Source organism: Oncorhynchus gorbuscha, linkage group LG05, assembly GCF_021184085.1.
Source record: "Oncorhynchus gorbuscha isolate QuinsamMale2020 ecotype Even-year linkage group LG05, OgorEven_v1.0, whole genome shotgun sequence".
NCBI lineage: Eukaryota > Metazoa > Chordata > Actinopteri > Salmoniformes > Salmonidae > Oncorhynchus > Oncorhynchus gorbuscha.
Genome location: NC_060177.1, coordinates 63,197,828 through 63,218,867, shown reverse-complemented (window position 1 = coordinate 63,218,867; position 21,040 = coordinate 63,197,828). Strand labels below are relative to the sequence as shown.

At 44.3% G+C, this 21,040-nt stretch overlaps 1 protein-coding gene across 1 annotated transcript in view; it reads right to left on the bottom strand.

The window, feature by feature from the left end:
• Positions 1 to 21,040, bottom strand: part of LOC124034914 (calcineurin-binding protein cabin-1-like) — an 89,298-nt gene that overhangs the window by 20,081 nt on the left and 48,177 nt on the right. Inside the window, 4 exon segments of the mRNA XM_046348311.1 lie at positions 5,213 to 5,287; positions 12,608 to 13,321; positions 13,432 to 13,528; positions 13,647 to 13,810. Of these exon segments, the coding sequence (XP_046204267.1) occupies positions 5,213 to 5,287; positions 12,608 to 13,321; positions 13,432 to 13,528; positions 13,647 to 13,810 (1,050 nt within the window).

Sequence of the window (21,040 nt, the reverse complement as noted above, 5' to 3'; positions counted from 1 at the left end):
GGTGTTAGGAAAATAACCTCACACTCAACGTCAATAAAACAAAGGAGATGATTGTGGACTTCAGGAAACAGCAGAGGGAACACCCCCCTATCCACATCGATGGGACAGTAGTGGAGAGGGTAGTAAGTTTTAAGTTCCTCGGCGTACACATCACGGACAAACTGAATTGGTCCACCCACACAGACAGCGTCGTGAAGAAGGCGCAGCAGTGCCTCTTCAACCTCAGGAGGCTGAAGAAATTCAGCTTGTCACCAAAAGCACTCAAACTTTTACAGATACACAATCGAGAGCATCCTGTCAGGCAGTATCACCGCCTGGTACGGCAACTGCTCCGCCCACAAACGGCTCTCCAGAGGGTAGTGAGGTCTGCACAACGCATCATCACTGAGGGCAAACTACCTGCCCTCCAGGACACCTACACCACCCGATGTCACAGGAAGGCCATACAGATCATCAAGGACAACAACCACCCGAGCCACTGCCTGTTCACCCCACTATCATCCAGAAGGCGAGGTCAGTACAGGTGCATCATAGCAGGGACCGAGAGACTGAAAAACAGCTTCTATCTCAGACTGTTAAACAGTCACCACTAACATTGAGTGGCTGCTGCCAACACACTGACTCAACTCCAGCCACTTTAATAATGGGAATTGATGGAAACTGATGGAAAATATATCAATAGCCACTTTAAACAATGCTAATTATATATAATGTTTACATACCCTACATTACTCATCTCATATGTATATACTGTACTCGATACCATCTACTGCATCTTGCCTATGCCGTTCTGTACCATCACCAATTCATATATCTTTATGTACATATTCTTTATCCCTTTACACTTGTGTGTATAAGGTAGTAGTTTTGGAATTGTTAGGTTAGATTACTCGTTGGTTATTACTGCATTGTCGGAACTAGAAGCACATGCATTTTGCTGCACTCGCATTAACATCTGCTAACCATGTGTATGTGACAAATACATTTGATTTGATTTGAGTCCACCTGTGGTGAATTTAGTTGATTGGACATGATTTGGAAAGACACACACCTGTCTATATAAGGTCCCACAGTTGACAGTGCATGTCAGAGCAAGCCATGAGGTAAAAAGAATTGTCCGTAGAGCTCAGAGACAGGATTGTATCGAGGTACAGATCTGGGGAAGGGTACCAAAAAATGTCTACAGCATTGAAGGTCCCCAAGAACACAGTGGCCTCCATCATTCTTATATGACCAACTGGCAAGTGTTTTCACTGACATTGTCAATCTCTTCCTGTCTGAGTCTGTAATACCAACATGTTTCAAGCAGACCACCATAGTCCCTGTGCCCAAGAACACTAAGGTAACCTGCTTAAATGACTACTGACCTGTAGCACTCACATCTGTAGCCAGGAAGTGCTTTGAAAGGCTGGTCATGGCTCACATGATTACCATTATCCCAGAAACCCTAGACCCACTCCAATTTGCATACCACACCAACAGATCCACAGATGATGCAATCTCTATTGCACTCCAAACTTCCCTTTCCCACCTGGACAAAAGGAACACCTTTGTGAGAATGCTATTCATTGACTACAGCTCAGTGTTCAACACCATAGTACCCTCAAAGCTCATCAATAAGCTAAGGACCCTGGAACTAAACACCTCCCCCTGCAACTGGATCCTGGACTTCCTGATGGGCCGCCCCCAGGTGGTAAGGGTAGGTAACAACATCCGCCACGCTGATTCGCAACACGGGGCCCCTCAGGGGTGCGTACTCAGTACCCTCCTGTACTCCCTGTTCACTCATGACTGCACGGCCAGGCACGACTCCAACACCATCATTAGGTTTGCCGATGACACAACAGTGGTAGGCCTGATCACCGACGAGACTTATTCTTATTTGTTATTCTTTTCTCATACTTTTGGGGGGATTTTCTTAAACTTAATTGTTGGTTAAGGGCTTGTAAGCATTTTACTGTATTCGGTGCACGTGACAAATAAAATTAGATTTGATTTAAATGTCAGAAGTTTGGAACCACCAAGACTCTTCCAAGAGCTGGCGCCCGGTAAAACTGAGCAATCAGGGAAGAAGGGCCTTGGTCAGGGAGGTGACCAAGAACCCGATGGTCAATCTGACAGAGCTCGAGTTCCTCAATGGAGATGGGAGAACCTTCCAGAAGGACAACCATCTCTGCAGCACTCCACCAAAATCAGGCCTTTATGGTAGAGTGGCCAGATGGAGCCACTCCTCAGTAAAAAGGTACATCAAGGCCCGATTTTTCTCCAAAAGGCACCTAAAGAGTCACAGACCATGAGAAACATGATTTTCTGGTCTTACAAAACCAAGATTGAACTCTTTGGCCTGAATGCCAAGTGTTAAGTCTGGAGGAAACCTGGCACCATCCCTATGGGGATGTTTTTCAGCGGCAGGGACTGGGAGACTAGTCAGGATCGAGGGAAAGATGAACAGAGCAAAGTACAGAGAGATCCTTGATAACACATGCTCCAGAGCGCTCAGGACCTTAGACTGGGGCCAAGGTTGAGAGGATCTGCAGAGAAAAATGGGAGAAACTCCCCAAATACAGGTGTGTCAAGCTTGTAACGTCATCTTCAAGAAGACATGAGGCTATAATCTCTGCCAAAGGTGCTTCAACAAAGTACTGAGTAAAGGGTCTGAATACTTGTGTAAAGGTTACATTTCAGTTTATGAGGTACTGAGTGTAGATTGATGTGGGAAAAAAAAAGAAAATTAGAATACGGCTGTAACATAACAAAATGTGGAAAAATTCAAGGGGTCTGAATACTTTCTGAACGCACCGTATATGCAGGAAGAACTGGGACATTTTCAGCTTCCAGGAATTGTGTACAGATCCTTGCAACATGGGGCCGTGCATGATCACACTGAAACATGAGTTGATGACGGCGGATAAATGGCACGACAATGGGCTTCAGGATCTATTCCAGGTATCTTTGTGCATTCAAATCACCGTTGTCCTTAGCTTGCGCCTGCACATACCATAACACCACCATAAGGGACTTTGTCCACAACGTTGACATCAGCAAACTACTCGCCCACAAGACACCATACACATGGTCTGCGGTTGTGAGGCCGGTTGGATGTACTGCCAAATTCTCTTAAACGATTTGAGGCGGCTTATGGTAGAGAAATGAATATTAAATTATTTGGCAACAGCTCTGGTGGAAGTTTCTGCAGTCAACATGCCAATTGCACGCTCCCTCAAAACTCGAGACATCTGTGGCAGTGTGTTGCGTGACAAAACTGCACATCCCTATTAGTGAGCATTTCTCCTTTGTCAAGATAATCCATCCAATTGACAGGTGTGGCATATCAAGACGCTGATTAAACAGCATGAGTATCACACGGGTGCACCTTGTGCTGGGGACAACAAAATGCCACAGGAGGTCTCATGTTTTGAGGGAGCGTGCAACTGGCATGCAAGAATGTCAACCAGAGCTCTTGCCAGAGAATTTAATGTTAATTTCTCTCCAAAGTCACCCCCATGGCTCCCCAGTTGGTGGGGCTAACACCCAAGTGGGTAGGCTGCGTCCCTGCCCAGTCATGTGGAATCCATAGATTAGGGCCTAATGCATGCATTTCTATTGACTGATTTCCTTAAACGAACTGTAACTCAGTAAAATCTTAGAAAATTGTTGCATGTTGCGTATATTTTTGTTCAGTGTAGTTTTACAGACAAAAAATACCTGTGTGTTGGAGTGGTGTGGACGTACCCCAACAACAGATAGGTGTGACCATATACTGGTCATAAAAAAATATGAACGCGAGTAGACCACTGAATGGCCAGATCATTTAGATCTTAACATCTCGTTGATGGGAAAGACAAGAGGCAATGAACCTGAAGTTTAATTTGAATTGTGTGAATTCTCCACACATCCCTCGAATAGCTTCAATCAAAGCCCACATGTATAAATGAGGTCCTGGCTTTGGAAGACGTCTCCAGTCAGAAAAACAGATGAGAATATGATAACTGGGGCAGATCTATTTGTGCAAAGTGCTTTGATTAAACTCCTGGAATGTGATATACACTCAGTGGCTAGTTTATTAGGTACACCCATCTAGTACCAGGTCGTACCCCTCTTTGCCTCCAGAACAGCCTGCATTCTTTGTAGCATGAATTCTACAATGTGTGGCGTTCAAATGCTGCTCAATTGGTATCAAGGGACCTAACGTGTGCCAGGAAAACACTCACCACACCATTCCACTACAGCCACCAGCCTGTACCATTGACACCAGGCAGGATGGGTCCATGGACTCTTGCTGCTTACACTAGATCTGGACTCTGCCATCAGCATGACGCAACAGGATCCGGGAATTTGTTGAACCAGGCAATGTTTTTCCACTCAAATTGTCCAGTGTTGGTAAGTCTGTGCCCACTAGAGCCGCTTCTTCTTGTTTTTAGTTGATAGGAGTAGAACCTGTTGTGGTCGTCTGCTGCAATCACCCATCCGTGACAAGGACCGACGAGTTGTGTGTTCCGAAATGCTGTTCTGAACACCATTGTTGTACTGCGCAGTTTTTGGCCCGCCTATTAGCATGCACGATTCTTGCCATTCTCCCTCAACCTCTCTCATCATCAAACTGTTTTCACCCACAGGACTGCCACTGACTGGATTCTTTTTGTCTGTCACACCATTCTCAGTAAACCCTAGACACTGTCGTGCGTGAAAAGCCCAGAAGGCCGGCTGTTTCTGAGATCCTAGAACCGGCGAGCCTGGCACTGACAATCATACCATGCTCAAAGTTGCTTAGGTCACTTGTTTTGTCCATTCTAAAGTTCAATCGAACAGTAACTGAATGCCTCAATGCCTGTCTGCCTGCTTTATATAGCAAGCCAAGGCCACACTGTCTGTTGGAGCAAATAATCTTTGTGAACGGGGTGGTATACCTAATAAACTGGCCACTGAGTGTATGTACCACAGGAGGTTGGTGGCACCTTATTTGGGGAGGACAGGCATCAAACACATAGTTTGCAAGTGTTTTGATGCCATTCCATTTGCTCCGTTCCAGCCAATATTATGAGCCGTCCTCCCCTCGGCTGTCTCCACTGGTATGTACATATTGAATGTTTACATTTGTGAGTGTTGTATTTGTATGGGGTCCATGTAGGTGTAGGGTATATGCATGAAATGTAATGTACTTTGTGTTGATGTGTATGTGCACTGTGTTTGTGGACCAGGTCATCCCCCATACCTGTCGTTGTGCTGACGTGGCCATCTGTATCTGGCAGAACTTCACGGCTTGGTCCAGTGCCACGTCCTCATCCACCTGTCCACACCATGCGGGAAGAGAAGAGAACAGAGACAATCAGAGCAGAGCAACACACCGTTTTCACAGCCACCTTAGCACCGCTGATGCTGCTCTGGGTAGCTAACAGATATGGAAAAAGGCCTTTCTCAGAGTGAATGTGGCCGTGGCAACAGGAGACAGCGGCCCTCATTAGGCCTCTCTCTGTGAAGGCTGGCTGCTCTCTATCTGCCAGACTGTAGATGTCTGTGTGAGAGTCAGGAAGCTGATGCTGCACAGGAGAAGCACACGTGAAAGCTAGTCTCCATGTTCACCTCTCCCTCAGACACGCTACACCATTATGTGGTGGTGTGGTGGTAAACGCTGTTTGGTTCTGCATTGACCACACGCTGTAGGTGGAACCCTCTAGATTGTAATATGCTGCTGCCACAGGAAATGGCCTGTGGAATGAGTCTAGGGCTGTGACAGTCATGACATTTTGTCAGGCGGTAACTGTCATGAAAATAACTGCCAGTTTCACGGTCATTGATGTTAATTAACAGAGACCAGTTTAGCGTTGCTGGGCGTCCACCCTTAGCCTACAAGCCACTGATGCAGACCTTTGGATCATCTACAATTTAAGAAGTCGAAAAAAATCTATAATTAATACAGCCTACACCATCAATAAATCCATTGTTCCTTTTAGGCAGGTCTAAAGAAACAACCTATGACAGGAAGAACATTTGACCTATTTCAGAAGAACAGAACAGCATATTCTGAGTAATCCTTACGTTAAGCTCTGATCTGGCTATGCCATATGGCTGAGGGCTACACTAGTTAATTTACACTAGTTAATTACAATACTTGCTTATAATTCCTGTGGCATTTTATAGTATGAAGACTACAATTGAAGATAGCTGAATAAAATAGAAAGGATATTTTTCCCAAAAATGATTTCTGAGGGACACATGCGGCAATTGTGTTGAGCGGTTAACAAATATATATGCTTAATTTAGTTATTTATGCAACTTCAGTTGTGATACAAACCTTAGGATATATTAGAAATTAAAACATGTAGCCTAAGGCTGCATGATGTGACTAATGACAATTTGAAAAAAAGTCGCATGAAAGGAACGCGCTCGCTTTGCTCTGTTTCTTGCACAGGCTGCACACACTTCATCAGTCTCTCATTCACAATTTGACAAGTACATCAGACTCATCTGAATTAATTCTGGCCTTTAAATATAGCCTACTAATATGTGTGGAATTGTTTTTGATTAATGTCATCCATAGCCTGCACTTAAATAGTGAATGGAGGTTACGTTTTTTAATATGCCAGATAGGCTACACCGGTTGTAAAGTGGATGAATGTGCTTCATTATATGGCAGCACGCGAAAGCTGGAATCCTCTTTTAAATAATGTCCAGACAAAACTCTTTTCATACTCGATTGCGCAATGGCTGGGCTTATAAGAACAGTGTCACTGGGCTCTGTGCTCTCCAACCCTGTTTCAGGGACCCTGGGCCTATAGGCTATGCTTAGAGTTATTTGGCCACTTTAGTTGTCATAAGAAAAACGTATCAACATATATTAGGCCTTTGCTACATGATGCATGAGAGTTTTTAAAAATGCATTGATATAGTGATGATATTCTTACCCATCAGACTATTCTCGATTTAATCGTGTCTTTACAAACAGTGCATTAGGAAAGTTCTCAGACCTCAACTTTATCCACATTTTGTTACGTTACATTACAGCCTTATTCGGAAATGGATTAAATAGTTTATTATTCCCTTATTAATCTACACACAATACGCCATAATGACAATGTAAAACAGGTTTAGACATTTTTGCAAATGTATTAAAAATAAACGTAAGTACTCAGACCCTTTACGCAGTACTTTGTTGAAGCATGTTTGGCAGCGATTTCAGCCTCGTGTCTTCTTGAGTATGACGCTACAAGCTTGGCACACCTGTATTTGGGGAGTTTCTTCAATTCTTCTCTCCAGGTCCTCTCAAGCCCTGTCAGGTTGGATGGGGAGTATTGCTGCACAGCAATCTTCAGGTCTTTCCAGAGATGTTCAATTGGGTTCAAGTCCAGGCTCTGGCTGGGCCACTCAAGGACATTCAGAAACTTGTCCAGAAGCCACTCCTGTGTTGTCTTGGCTGTGTGCTTAGGATCGTTGTCCCGTTGGAAGGTGAACCTTCGCCCCAGTCTGAGGTCCTCTGGAGCAGGTTTCTATCAAGCATCTCTGTACTTTGCTCTGTTCAGCTTTCCCTCAATCCTGACTAGCCTCCCAGTCCCTGCCTCCGAAAAACATCACAGGATGATGCTGCCACCACCATGCTTCACTGTAGGGATGGTGGCAGATTTCCTCCAGACGTGACGCTTGGCATTCAGGCCAAATAGTTCAATCTTGGTTTCATCAGACCAGATAATATGGTGTTTGTTTGGAAATGTTTCCACCTAATGAGTCCTTTAGGTGCCTCTTGGGACACTCAAAGTGGGCTGTCATGTTCCTTGAACTGAGGAGTGGCTTCCGTCTGGCCACTCTACCATAAAGACATGATTTGGTGGAGTGCTGCAGAGACGGTTGTCCGACTGGAAGTTTCTCCCATCTCCACACAGGATCTCTGGAGCTCTGTCAGAGTGACCATCGGGTTCTTGGTCACCTCCCTGACCAAGGCCCTTCTTCCCCGATTGCTCAGTTTGGTCGGGCGGCCAACTCTAGAAACAGTCTTGGTGGTTCCAGGGTTCTTCCATTTACGAATGATGGAGGCCACTGTGTTCTTGGGGACCTTCAATGCTGCAGAACTGTTTTGGTACCCTTCCCCAGATCTGTGCCACAACACAATCCTGTCTCAGAGCTCTAAGGACAATTCCTTGGAGCTCATGGCTTGGTTTTTGCTCTGACATGCACTGTTGACTGTGGGACCTTATATAGACAGATGTGTGACTTTCAAAATCATGTCCAATCAACTGAATTTACCACAGGTGGACTCCAATCAAGTTGTAGAAACATCAAGGATGCTCAATTTAAAGTCTCATAGCCAAGGGTCTGAATACATACGTAAATAAGGTACAGTTGAAGTCTACTTACAAGTTTTAGTCATTAAAACTAGTTTTTCAGCCACTCCACAAATTTCCTGTCAACAAAAACTATAATTTTGGCAAGTCGGTTAGGACATTTATTTTGTGCATGACACAGGTCATTTCCATAAATTGTTTACAGACAGATTATTTCACTACTACAGTTGGTCAGAAGTTTGCATACACTAAGTTGACTGTGCCTTTAAACTGCTTGAAAAAAATATGTAATGGCTTCAGAAGCTTCTGTTAGGCTAATTGACATAATTTGAGTCAATTGGAGGTATACCTGGGGATGTATTTCAAGGCCTACCTTCAAATTCAGTGCCTCTTTGCTTAATATAATAATATAATAATAATAATATATGCCATTTAGCAGACGCTTTTATCCAAAGCGACTTACAGTCACATGTGAAAATCTAAAGAAATCAGCCAAGACCTCAAAAAAAATTATAGACCTCAACAAGTGTGGTTCATCCTTGGGAGCAATTTCCAAGCGCTTGAAGGTACCACGTTCATCTGTACAAACAATAGTATGCAAGTATAAACACCATGGGAGCACGCAGCCATCATACCACTCAAGAAGGAGACACGTTCTGTCTCCTAGAGATTAACATACTTAGGTGCGAAAAGTGCAAATCAATCAGCAAAGGACCTTGTGAAGATACTGGAGGAAACTGGTATAAAAGTACCTATTTCCACAGGAAAACGAGTCCTATATCGACATAACCTGAAAGGCCGCTCAACAAGGAAGAAGCCACTGCTCCAAAACCGCCAGAAAAAAGCCAGACTACGGTTTGCAACTGCACATGGGGACAAAGATCATACGTTTTGGAGAAATGTCCTCTGGTCTGATGAAACAAAAATAGAACTGTTGGCCATAATGACCATCATTATGTTTGGAGGAAAAAGGGGGAGTCTTGCAAGCCGAAGAACACCATCCCAACCGTGAAGCACGGGGGTGGCAGCATCATGTTGTGGGGGTGCTTTGCTGAAGAAGGGACTGGTGCACTTCACAAAATAGATGGCATCATGAGTGAGGAAAATTATCTGGATATTTTCTCAAGACATCAGTCAGGAAGTTGAAGCTTGGTCGCAAATGAGTCTTCCAAATGGACAATGACCCCAAGCATACTTCCAAAGTTGTGGAAAAATGGCTTAAGGACAACAAAGTCAAGGTATTGGAGTGGCCATCACAAAGCCCTGACCGCAATCCTATAGAAAAGTTGTGGGCAGAACTGGAAAAGTGTGTGCGAGCAAGGAGGCCTACAAACCTGACTCAGTTACACCAGCTCTGTCAGGAGGAATGGGCCAAGATTCACCCAACTTATTGTGGGAAGCTTGTGGAAGACTACCCTTAAACGTTTGACCCAAGTTAAACAATTTAAAGTCAATGCTTCCAAATGCTAATTGAGTATGTAAAACCTAAGACCCACTGTGTATGTGATGAAAGAAATAAATCATTCTCTACTATTTTGACATTTCACATTCTGAAAATAAAGTGGTGATCCTAACGGACTTAAGACAGGGAATTTTTACTAGGATTTAATGTCAGGAATTGTTAAAAACTGAGTTTAAAAGTATTTGGCTAAGGCGTATGTAAACGTCCAACTTCTGCTGTATCTGTAAAAAAAAAAAAAAAAAAGTATGAATTAGCAACATAAAAAATGTTTTGCTTTGTCATTGTGGGGTACAGTGCATAGATTGACGAGGAAAAATTCATTTAATCCATTTTAGAATCGGCTGTAACGTAACAAAATGTGTAAAAATGTAACATGCTATTCCCGCGGTTCATTTTCATGCCAGCCAAGTAGGCTACTCAGGTTGTGAACCAATGTTCTTAATATTAGGAAAGTTGAGAAATAAATATACTAGACCTAGCCTATAGAAAGCTCATGGGATCCTCTTTTTAATAGAGGCCATCAAAACTTGCGCAATTGCATAGGCTATAGAAATGTTACGCAATATGGGCTTATAGGAACACTTCTTTAATTCCATGCATCAATGACTTGGCAGACCTGGGGGCCAAAGACTGGGAGGACTGCAAGAGGCAGCACTCTGAGACAGAGGTTGGTTACACTGGAGAGCTGTCATTTTGGATATGTTTTAGAGGAAGCCCCCCCCCCCCCCCCCTCGCGTGGTAGAGTGGAGGAGTGGGCTATTCGAGAACTTTCCTTCTTCTGAAGTAGCATAACAGACCTATGAGGGCTTGCCTGGGCACAAACATGTCAGATTAAAGCTGAGCCAAAGCTAACAAACTTTTGACACAACCTGCCAACTGCTCTTGCTCTGTACTTTATATTCATGGCTATTGGCTACATCACTGAACTGTAAAACAGATCCAATGGCATGAAATAAAACTGCTGTGCAAAAGCCTTGTGGAATTGGGTTAGAAGCTAACTTTTAAGAGATGGCTTGTATTTGGAAAGTGAGAAGCAAGGTGAAGAATTTGGCACTAATCCTGTAATTTCGCTTCACTTAAAAACATGTTAGGGAAAAGCATGTAGTGTCACTGACTCAACTGTACTAAGAAAGTTGGGTCAAGGCTTGCTCACTTTGTTCAGGAGATATGTAAGCCCTATTAGAGTGTGTCAGAACACTGGCATGTTACCCCTTTCCAGCCACAGGGGGAAAAAAAGTAATTTCCCTTGATCGCAAAACATGGGAAGCAAATCTCAGCCAAAGTCTCAGCACACTTTCCAATGGTTTCAATATTATTAACTTGCAAAATAGCATCCATCAGTGTGCGTGTGAGAAAGAAGAGAGAGAAGTGACACTGAAAGAAGCTAAATAGAGCGAGGGTTGTAGTAGCTAGCCATCTCCCTCTCGTCAGCTTAGTCATAGCCCCTCCATCCTCTGTTGCCTCCCACTCCAGCTCCATCTCTGTGGCTTGACACATAGCCAATGTCATACCAGGTTCCCCACGGTCAGCATTGATCACTAGCTATGCGTCGAGAGGCTGATGAGAGCTGTGCTCAAACAACACCCTCAATGCCAGCCAACAGAAAAGGGAGAAGTTGGCTCAGATGCAATACACAAAGTAACTAATCCCTCTATTATTTGATCAGTTCTGCTATGCAAGTGGAAGAAATTATTAAATTAAATCAACTCAACATTCCGGTTACAGTGCTGCAATAGAAATGTCCCTTTTTGCTCAGTCTATCAAACGGAATCTCAAGAACTAGTAGGTTACCTACTTAATACAACAGTGTCAGTTCTTGGTAATAGAAGTCCAAACTGAATCAGAAGTTTACGTTTAGCTTCAGTCAGTGAGCGGGCAAGACCATGCTTCCAAGCAGTGCCAGTGCACTAGAAAGTGTCCCAATCACAAAGCACAAAATCATTTTGCTGTCTTGACCAACCATAGTAAATAAAATGCACAACCTTCACCTTTCAAAGAGGTAACAGTTGTCTCAGAAAAACAGGAAACCAGTAATTTAGTCAGTGAGCAATAAATCTGTGTTGTCTGCTGGTAAGACAGAAATAATAAATGGGTCATTCTCTCTGTCTGAATCCACGGAAGCCATTACTGGGCCACGTAATACAGAAGACCTTTCATCGGAAATGATCAATTCCATCACTGTTGGAAAATAAGACATTTAGAATAATTGACATTTAGAATAATAAACACTTTGTACAGTTCCCTATTAGCTAGGTCAGGATTTACAAAATGTAATAAAAACACCAATTCATTTTAGGGTGAGATGTCCTAATGCTTATAATGACTTATTTTGCATTTTTAGTCACTTCGCAAACGAGAGAGCAAATACAGAGCAATTTACAGGAGCAATTATGGTTAAGTGCCTTGCTCAAGGGCACAGGCAGATTTTTCACCTAGTCGGCTTGGGGATTCAAACCAGCGACAGGCCCAATGCTCTTAACCGCTAGGCTGCCTGCTGCCCTTTTATGATTATACTTATGATTATGAGCTGTAAATATTAATAGTGCTATTTGTGTTAATATCTTAGTTAATACATGTAGCACTGGGAAGATGATTAGGCTAAAAGGGGTCTCGTGTGCTATTTGGTTCCTTATGAAAGTATTTTATAGCAGTTGCATGAGTAGGGAAAGTCCCCTCTGTGTTTCAGGTCTCTTTGCAAAATCAATATCAAAAGGGATTTCCCAAACCCATTTCCTTTTTCAGTGAGTATATATTATGTGTGCATGACATGGCACAGTTATAAATCAATTGTTGATGGGAGAGAGAAATGTGGCTGTAAATGTGACGGTAAACAGGGGAATTTGCGACAATAACTCATAAAAGTACAGCATACCTGCTTGATGAGCATGTATGTCTCTGACATGATCTTCTCAATGCGCCCCAGGTCGTAGGTCATGACGTTCTGGCCCTGCTGCCACACCCGGTAGGCATCCAGCAGAAGAGTTTCGCCTGACTCTGCGTCATCCAGGAGCTTCCTCTTCCTGCTGGGCCTGCATAGCGCCCCCTGGGCTAGTCCCTGCTCTGCTCCGCTGGCTAACACTGGGCCCTTAGCTACCAGGCACTGGAGCTGCTGCTGCTGCTGTCTGGAGCTGATGCTCAGGTCCTCCAGAGAAAGCTCCGGTGCGCGGCTGCTCTCAACCACTTTCTCCCCAGGCACCAGGACAGTTCTGGGAGACTCCGTGTCTGGTTGTCTGCCCTGTGAGTCTGTGGTCTTGGAGGGACACCCCCAGTGGCCAGCATCCAGCTCCATGGGCTCCTCTGGCCCTGCTCTGGCCCACTCGCCCACAGCAGCCTCCACCTTCCCAGATGGAGTTCTCTGCTGCTGATCCCCCCTGTTTCTGTCTGTGGCCAGCAGGGCTGGCTGTGTCTGAGGGGTCCCCCGGGACCCAGAGTCAGGGCCTGGGGCAGTGACCTGGGGTTCCTCAGTGAGCTCAGGCTTCTTATGCAGTGCATGACTGCTGTCCTCTGCACTGGGCCTGTTGGACGTGTCCGCAGTTGTCATTTCCCCCATGGAGGGCGCAGGCACTTTGGAAGGCTGCTCTGACACCTGAGAAAGAACAGAGCCTGTCACAACACAAGTAAGAGCATGCTGAAACTATAAACTACAGAGCTGCTTTCAGCTCCTCTCCAAGTGTGTAGAGTGCTTTGGTTGCAAACCCCTGTGAGTTTGTTGAGATTGTCCTCCAGGAATTTTACAGCTAGGAAAAATGCTCTCTGGGCCAAAACCTGACGATCCACATCCCGCAAATACTTCCTTTAAGACATGAGAGAGAGAAAGGAAAGAGAAGAGTAACAAATTCACACAAAAACACTAGAAAAAATGGTTGCCATGAAAAACAGAGAAACATGGTTGAGTCATGAGAGATCCTTACTTTCCCTGGTCAGGGGTTCTCTGGAGCATGAAAGATAAAATTATCAGTGTGTCGTGGTCCTTCAGCTGAGACAGCACCTCCAGCAAGAGGACGATGGATCGGTTCATATGAGATGCAAAACTGCCAGGGCGATCAATCTCATCAACTGGAATATGCCAGATGCCCTGAAGCAGGAAGGAGGGGAAGAAGAGGGGGAGGAGGAAAAGGAGGAGTCGAAGAGGCAACAGTTCACTAACACTGTTTGGTAGCGTGTCATGGAGACCGGCTTATGTATGACCTCACCTGTCAGGCTAACTAGAGTTCTGTTTCAAAACATATTTTCCACTAACACACTCACAAGGCCAACAGATCCCTGACATGAGCTTTTCAATGTGCCCCACTGGTGGGTTTTCAGTTTAATTACAAAAGTGCAAAAGCTCAACTGAAAAGTGGATGTACCTGATATTTCTTTTTACATACATGGGATTTATTTTACACAGACTGATAGTGAAGGAGGGCAAGAGAAAAGGAGAGAGGGAGAGAAGTGTGACAGTATATTGTTTTAGGCAATATATTAACCACCATACCTCTCCATGTATGAGCATATTACCCAAGATCTGCAGTGCAAGTTTCAAGATAATGATTTTATTTCACCTTTATTTAATCAGGTAGGCCAGTTGAGAACAAGTTCTCATTTACAACTGCGACCTGGCCAAGATGAAGCAAAGCAACACAAACAACAGAGTTACACAAACAAAGGTACAGTCAATAACACAATAGACAAATCTATGTACAGTGTGTGCAAATGTAGAAGAGTAGGGAGGTAAGGCAATAAATAGGCCATAGAGGCGAAATAATTACAATTTAGCATTAACACTGGAGTGATAGATGTGCAGATGAGGATGTGCAAGTAGAGATACTGGGAGTGCAAAAGAGCAAGAGGATAAATAACAATGTGGGGATGAGGTAGTTGGGTGTGCTATTTACAGACTGGCTGTGTACAGGTACAGTGATCGGTAAGCTGCTCTGACAGCTGATGCTTAAGGTTAGAGAGAGATATACGACATTTTGCAATTTGTTCCAGTCAATGACAGCAGTGAACTGTAAGGAAAGGTGGCCAAAGTAAGTGTTGGCTTTAGGGGTGACCAGTGAAATATACCTGCTGGAATGCGTGCTACGGGTGGATGTTGCTATGGTGACCAGTGAGCTGAGATCAGATGGGGCTTTACCTAGCAGAGACTTATAGATGACTTGGAACCACTGAGTTTGGTGACGAATATGTAGTGAGGGCCAGCCAACAAGAGCATACAGGTAGCAGTGGTGGGTAGTATATGGGGCTTTGGTGACAAAACGGACGGCACTGTGATAGACTGCATCCAGTTTGTTGAGTAGAGTGTTGGAGGCTATTTTGTAAATGACATCGCCAAAGTCAAGGATCGGTAGGATAGTCAGTTTTACGAGAGTATGTTTGGCAGCATAACACAGTGTCCAAAGAAGGGCCAGATGTATACAGAATGGTGTCGTCTGCGTAGAGGTGGATCAGAGAAGCACCAGCAGCAAGAGCAACATCATTGATATATAGAGAAAAGAATCAGCCCGAGAATTGAACCCTGTGGCACCCCCATAAAGACTGCCAGTGGTCCGGACAACAGGCCCTCCCGATTTGACACACTGAACTTTATGTGAGAAGTAGTTGGTGAACCAGACGAGGCAGTCATTTGAGAAACGAAGGCTGTTGAGTCCGCTGATAAGAATACGGTGATTGACAGAGTCGAAAGCCTCGGCCAGGTCGATGAAGACGGCTGCACAGTACGTCTTTTATCGATGGTGGTTATGATATCGTTTAGGACCTTGAGCGTGGCTGAGGTGCACCCATGACCAGCTCGGAAACCAGATTGCCTAATGGAGAAGGTACGGTGGGATTCGAAATGTTCGGTGATCTGTTAACTTGGCATTCAAAGATTTTAGAAAGGCAGGGCAGGATGGATATAGGTCTATAACAGTTTGGGGTGATGCGCTGTTGGCCGGGGTAGTCAGGTGGAAAGCATGGCCAGCCGTAGAAAAATGCTTATTGAAATGATCGATTATCGGTGACAATTTTTCCTAGCCTCAGTGCAGTGGGCAGCTGGGAGGAGGTGCTCTTACTCTCCATGGACTTTACAGTCTCCCAAAACTTTTGGGAATTAGTGCTACAGGATGAAAATTTCTGTTTTAAAAAAGCTAGCCTTAGCTTTCCTAACTGACTGAGTATATTGGTTCCTGACTTCCCTGAAAAGTTGCATATCACGGAGGCTATTTGATGCTAATGCAGAACGCCACAGGATGTTTTTGTGCTGGTCAAGGGCAGTCAAGTCTGGGGTGAACCAAGGGCTATATCTGTTCTTATTCCTACATTTTTTGAATGGGGCATGCTTATTTAAGATTGCGAGGAAAGCACTTTTGAATTAGTGCTGTTGAGAGGAAAGTAATGGCAACAGCTAAATGCGTGCTCATTTTACTCACGCAACACAGAGAACACTGATCATGTGTATGGGTCCTTCAATAAACACATTTAACATACAGAATTATGAAGCAAACATTCTGGCCAGCTGGTAGAGGACCATGTTTAAATATCCTTTAGGATCAGGGGTGAAAATAATGCGGTCTGGTGTCCCGGAAAAATAAATAGTGGGGGTACACAGTACTGGTAAACCATGAGCCTACTACAATAATGAAAACAGAATGTCAAAAATAAATACAAATTAAACTCTAGGCTACTACACCACCATTTATAATTACCTCATGAAAAACAGGTGGTATAGCCTACACCCCAAAATGCGATGTGGTTTGACAAGAACACGTACATTTTGCCAAGGCAGAGCTGAGTGGCCGAGACGTTGTGGACTAATGACAATCGGCAAATGTCATTACACTTTTTGGTATGTTGTGTAACAGAGGTCTCTTTCCATTCATTACTGTTTGGAGGCTGGAAATGTTGTGAGCAGATGAACCTGCATGGGTAGCCTAGTAAAGGAGCCCTTTGAAATGACTGTTTGACAAGCACACAGGAGGTCCCGTACCGGGGAAGAAATTCATTCCACTTTCACCCCTGCTAAGGTCTATAGGTAACGGCATGCACCAACCTGAATAAACTCTGGGTTTAGGTGTTATTACAGAGAAACAACAGGTTACTTCATGTATTCACTGGACACGGGCTGGTAAATGAAATATTTTGTGCTGCACATCGACCTGAGACGTACCCCACACCAGTGTGTCGCCAGTGGTTTATGTTAATGTAGCCCTAGTGTAATGATTATGTTTCCACGTCAGGAGTGTGACACTAGACTTGGAGCGAGCAGAATCTACAACCTCTGCATCATCAAGACAGTTGCTTCCTGAGAAGGTGTTAAAGATCACAGTTATCCATTGTTATGTAAATGAAAGCTGAAAAGTACCAAGTGCCTTGATCCGCTGGAGCCATGGCCCAGTGAGACACGGCTGCCAGCGGTGTAAATCTCAAATGGAAACTCGCCACAGTATTTCTTTGTGTGTATGTAGCATGTGCACAGCTTAATGCTACTGCAGACTCTTTCAGGCACTGGGCTGCTAATAGGGCTGACACCAGCAAACAATTAACAGGGGGAAAAATGGGCAAACCCACAGGAAAGAAAGAGAAAAAGGCAACTGTGGAATAGGAAGATGGGAGCCCTAATGAGAAAACGGAAATAGTTGCTGTAGGGAGAGACAGTGCCTGAAGAGTGGAGGTGGGGGTGGACTGGGGACTGACCTCAGGCAGACATAACAGATCCCGCCCCAGGCAAGCAGCCTCATTAGCGGTGTGTTCTGCCTGGGTTCAGGTTGGTTCAGGGAACCAGAGAGCAGCAGCACATCAAACACACATTGACTTTTTCATTTCAATATCTCTGAAGGATTGGTAAGTATTCAGAGCACGAGGAGTATCACAGGTAACGATCAATCAGATCTGAACACACACGTTATCATTTGACAGCATATGTGACGACCAAAAAACCCAGTGCACACGTCATCCCAGCAGGTGTGTACAGGCAAGGTTCGGTGCTCCACAGCAGAGCTGACTATGTGAGCTGAGCGCTGATTATGTTCTATGTGCAATTTAAAAAAATACTTTGTAATGAGCAGCTTAGAGGTGTATATGAAAGGGAGGAGAAGCTGGGCATATCATGATGAAATAAAAATACATGATATGCCTCCACAGAAGCAACTGGCCGCCCCTACACCTGAGAGCCTCTTCCTCATCCTACCAAACAGGTCCACATTGTCTGTTGACATTTTCACAGCCTTTGGTGAGAAGCCAGGCAGGAAAGAAATGCTAAACATAACAGACTTAAGAAATTAAATTGCATTCCTGAGTCATTTGCCTCGTGCAGTCAAGAGACAAAAGCCATTTATCAATATTAATGAACATCCTTCAATAATGATCAGGACAATCTGGAAGAAATAGGACAGGCGATGTGATACTTTTGTAGATCAGAGCTCTGCTGGATGGATGTATGTGGACACCTCTTCAAATTAGCGGATTCGACTAATTCAGTCACACCCGTTGCTAACAGGTGCATTAAAATTGAGCACAGACATAAAATCTCCATTTACAAACATTGGCAGTAGAATGGCCCGTACGGAAAAGCTCAGTGACTTTCAACGTGGCACCGTCATAGGATGCTCCCGAGTGGCGCAGCAGTCTAAGGTACTGCATCTCAGTGCTAGAGGCGTCACTACAGACCCTGGTTCGATTTCAGGCTGTATCACAACCGGCCATGATTGGGAGTCCCATAGGGCGATACACAATCGTCCGGGTTAGGGCTTGGCCTTCATTGTAAATAAGAATGTGTTCTTGACTGACTGGCCTAATTAAAGGTTAAATAAAAAATAAAAATTACAGCTTTCAAACAAGTCAGTTTGTAAAATTTCTGCCTGGCTAGAGCTTCCCCGGTCAACTGCAGGTGCTGTTATTGCGAAGTGGAAGCGTCTAGGAGCAACAATAGCTCAGCCGCAAAATGGTAGGCCACACAAGCTCACAGAACAGGTGCTGAAGTGCATTGCGCATAAAGTTGTCTGTCCTTGATTGCAACACTCACTACTGAGTTCCAAACTGTCTCTGGAAGCAACGTCAGCACAAGAACTGTTTGTCGGGAGCTTCATGAAATGAGTTTCCATTGCCAAGCAGCCGTACACAAGCCTAAGATCACCGTGTGCAATGTCAAGCATCGGCTAGAGTGGTGTAAAGCTCGCCGCCATTGGACTCTGTGGAGCAGTGGAAATGTGTCCTCTGGAGTGATGAATTATGCTTCACCATCTGGCAGTTCAATGAACGAATCTGGGTTTGGCGGATGCCAGGAGAACCCCACCTGCCCGAATGCATAGTGCCAACTGTAAAGTTTGGTGGAGAAGGAATAATGGTCTGGTGCCGTTTTTCATGGTTAGGGCTATGCCCCTTAGTTCCAGTGAAGGGAAATCTAAATGCTACAGCATACAATGACATTCTAGACAATTCTGTGCTTCCAAAATTGTGGCACCAGCTTTCAGCATGACAATGCCCCCGTGCACAAAGCAAGGTTCATACATAAATGGTTTTGAGCCCGGTGTTGAAGAACTTAACTGGCCTGCACAGAGTCCTGACCTCAACCCCATCGAACACCTTTGGGATGAATTGGAATGCCGACTGTGAGCCAGGCCTAATCTCCTGACATCCATGCACAACCTCATTAATGCATGTGGCTGAATAGAAGCAAGTCCCCGCAGCGATGTTCCAACATCTAGTGGAAATCCTCCCCAGAAGAATGGAGGCTGATCTAGCAGCAAAGGAGGGTAAGAACACCATATTAATGCCCATGATTTTGGAATGAGACAAGTGTCCACATACACTACATGGCAAAAAGTATGTTATTTGGGCTGGGAATTGCCAGGGACCTCACGATACGATATCACAATACTTAGGTGGCGATACGATATGGATTGTGATTCTCACGATACCATATGTATACAAGAGACAATGAAAAATCAAGTTTTGATTAGTTAGGGGGAACAAAAGCACTGAAAACATGTTGGCTCACTATTTAAAAAGATGAGAATGAAAAATACCTGTGTTTTGGCGCAGGTACAGCCAACTAGCAGTAGCTAACGCTACAAATCGATACTTGGGAGTCAAATACCCATATAATATATGTTACTGTATTGATTTCCCCTCCATCACTATATGGTATGTAGTTCAATCATGTAGAGCTTTAAAAGGGGATGCTACACAATATATTTCCACAAATCTAAAAACATATTAATGATATTCAATATAAATGGTCTTTATGCAAAAGTTTATATAAATCAATATATTCTACATTTCTATTTTCACAATTTGAATTACATTTATCAAAAACTCATACCAACAACACATTGCTGCTTTGATGTCAAAGAGGGAATGGCCTGGTGGTAGTGGGTGTGACTGCAATACTGTTTACCGGCATGCATGTTTGGCTGAAATGCGAGAAGATGGGAAGAATGTGTGACTGCTTCTTGAAGATGAGGCGGGCAGACTGGGTCAGGGGAACCCATGGCGTTTCAGTTATATGCAGGGTTCACTTTGTCCCAAACGATTAAGATGGCTACCAACAGTGGAAGTGGCTCCAACATGGCTATGGTCCAAACGTGAAGTAGACAGCCCTATGCCCTCAACCCTTGAAGGACGTTTTACATCGTCACATCAGAGTGTACCTTAAATGTCCCTTGCCAAAGTGAGGGAGAGTGATGATCGGAGAGGCAATGTCCTTGGTGGAAATCTTGAAGTTGAGCCTAAAAACAACCAACCTAAAGCTATTGATGTACCTAGCAAGCTAACGTAGTCATCACTCCTGTCAGGTATCTAGCTACAGCCATAGCTGCCTAGCTAGTTTCATAGTTCAGTCATTTATTCCAATACATTTCCCAAATCCCCCAAAATGTGTTTATGAAGCCACCTAGCTACGTTTTATAGGCTCCTCACTATCAGTCTGAGCCACTGAGCGTCATATTCACATTTGCCACTGCTAAAATCATTGTCATTTAAAAAAAGAATTGCTAGCATGTTGATCAAATGTTATACTTTGTCATTCTAACTTCCGCGACGCATATAATTCCTCTCCAGCCCTCCTTTCGGGAAAAGCTGACCACGACTCCATTTTGTTGCTCCCTGTCTATAGACAGAGACTAAAACAGGAAGCTCCCGCGCTCAGTTCTGTTCAACGCTGGTCCGACCAATCTGATTCCACGCTTCAAGATTGCTTCGATCACGTGGATTGGGATATGTTCCGCATTGCTTCGATCACGTGGATTGGGATATGTTCCGCATTGCGTCAAACAACATTGATGAATACGCCGATTCGGTGAGCGAGTTTATTAGCAAGTGCATCGGTGATGTTGTACCCACAGCA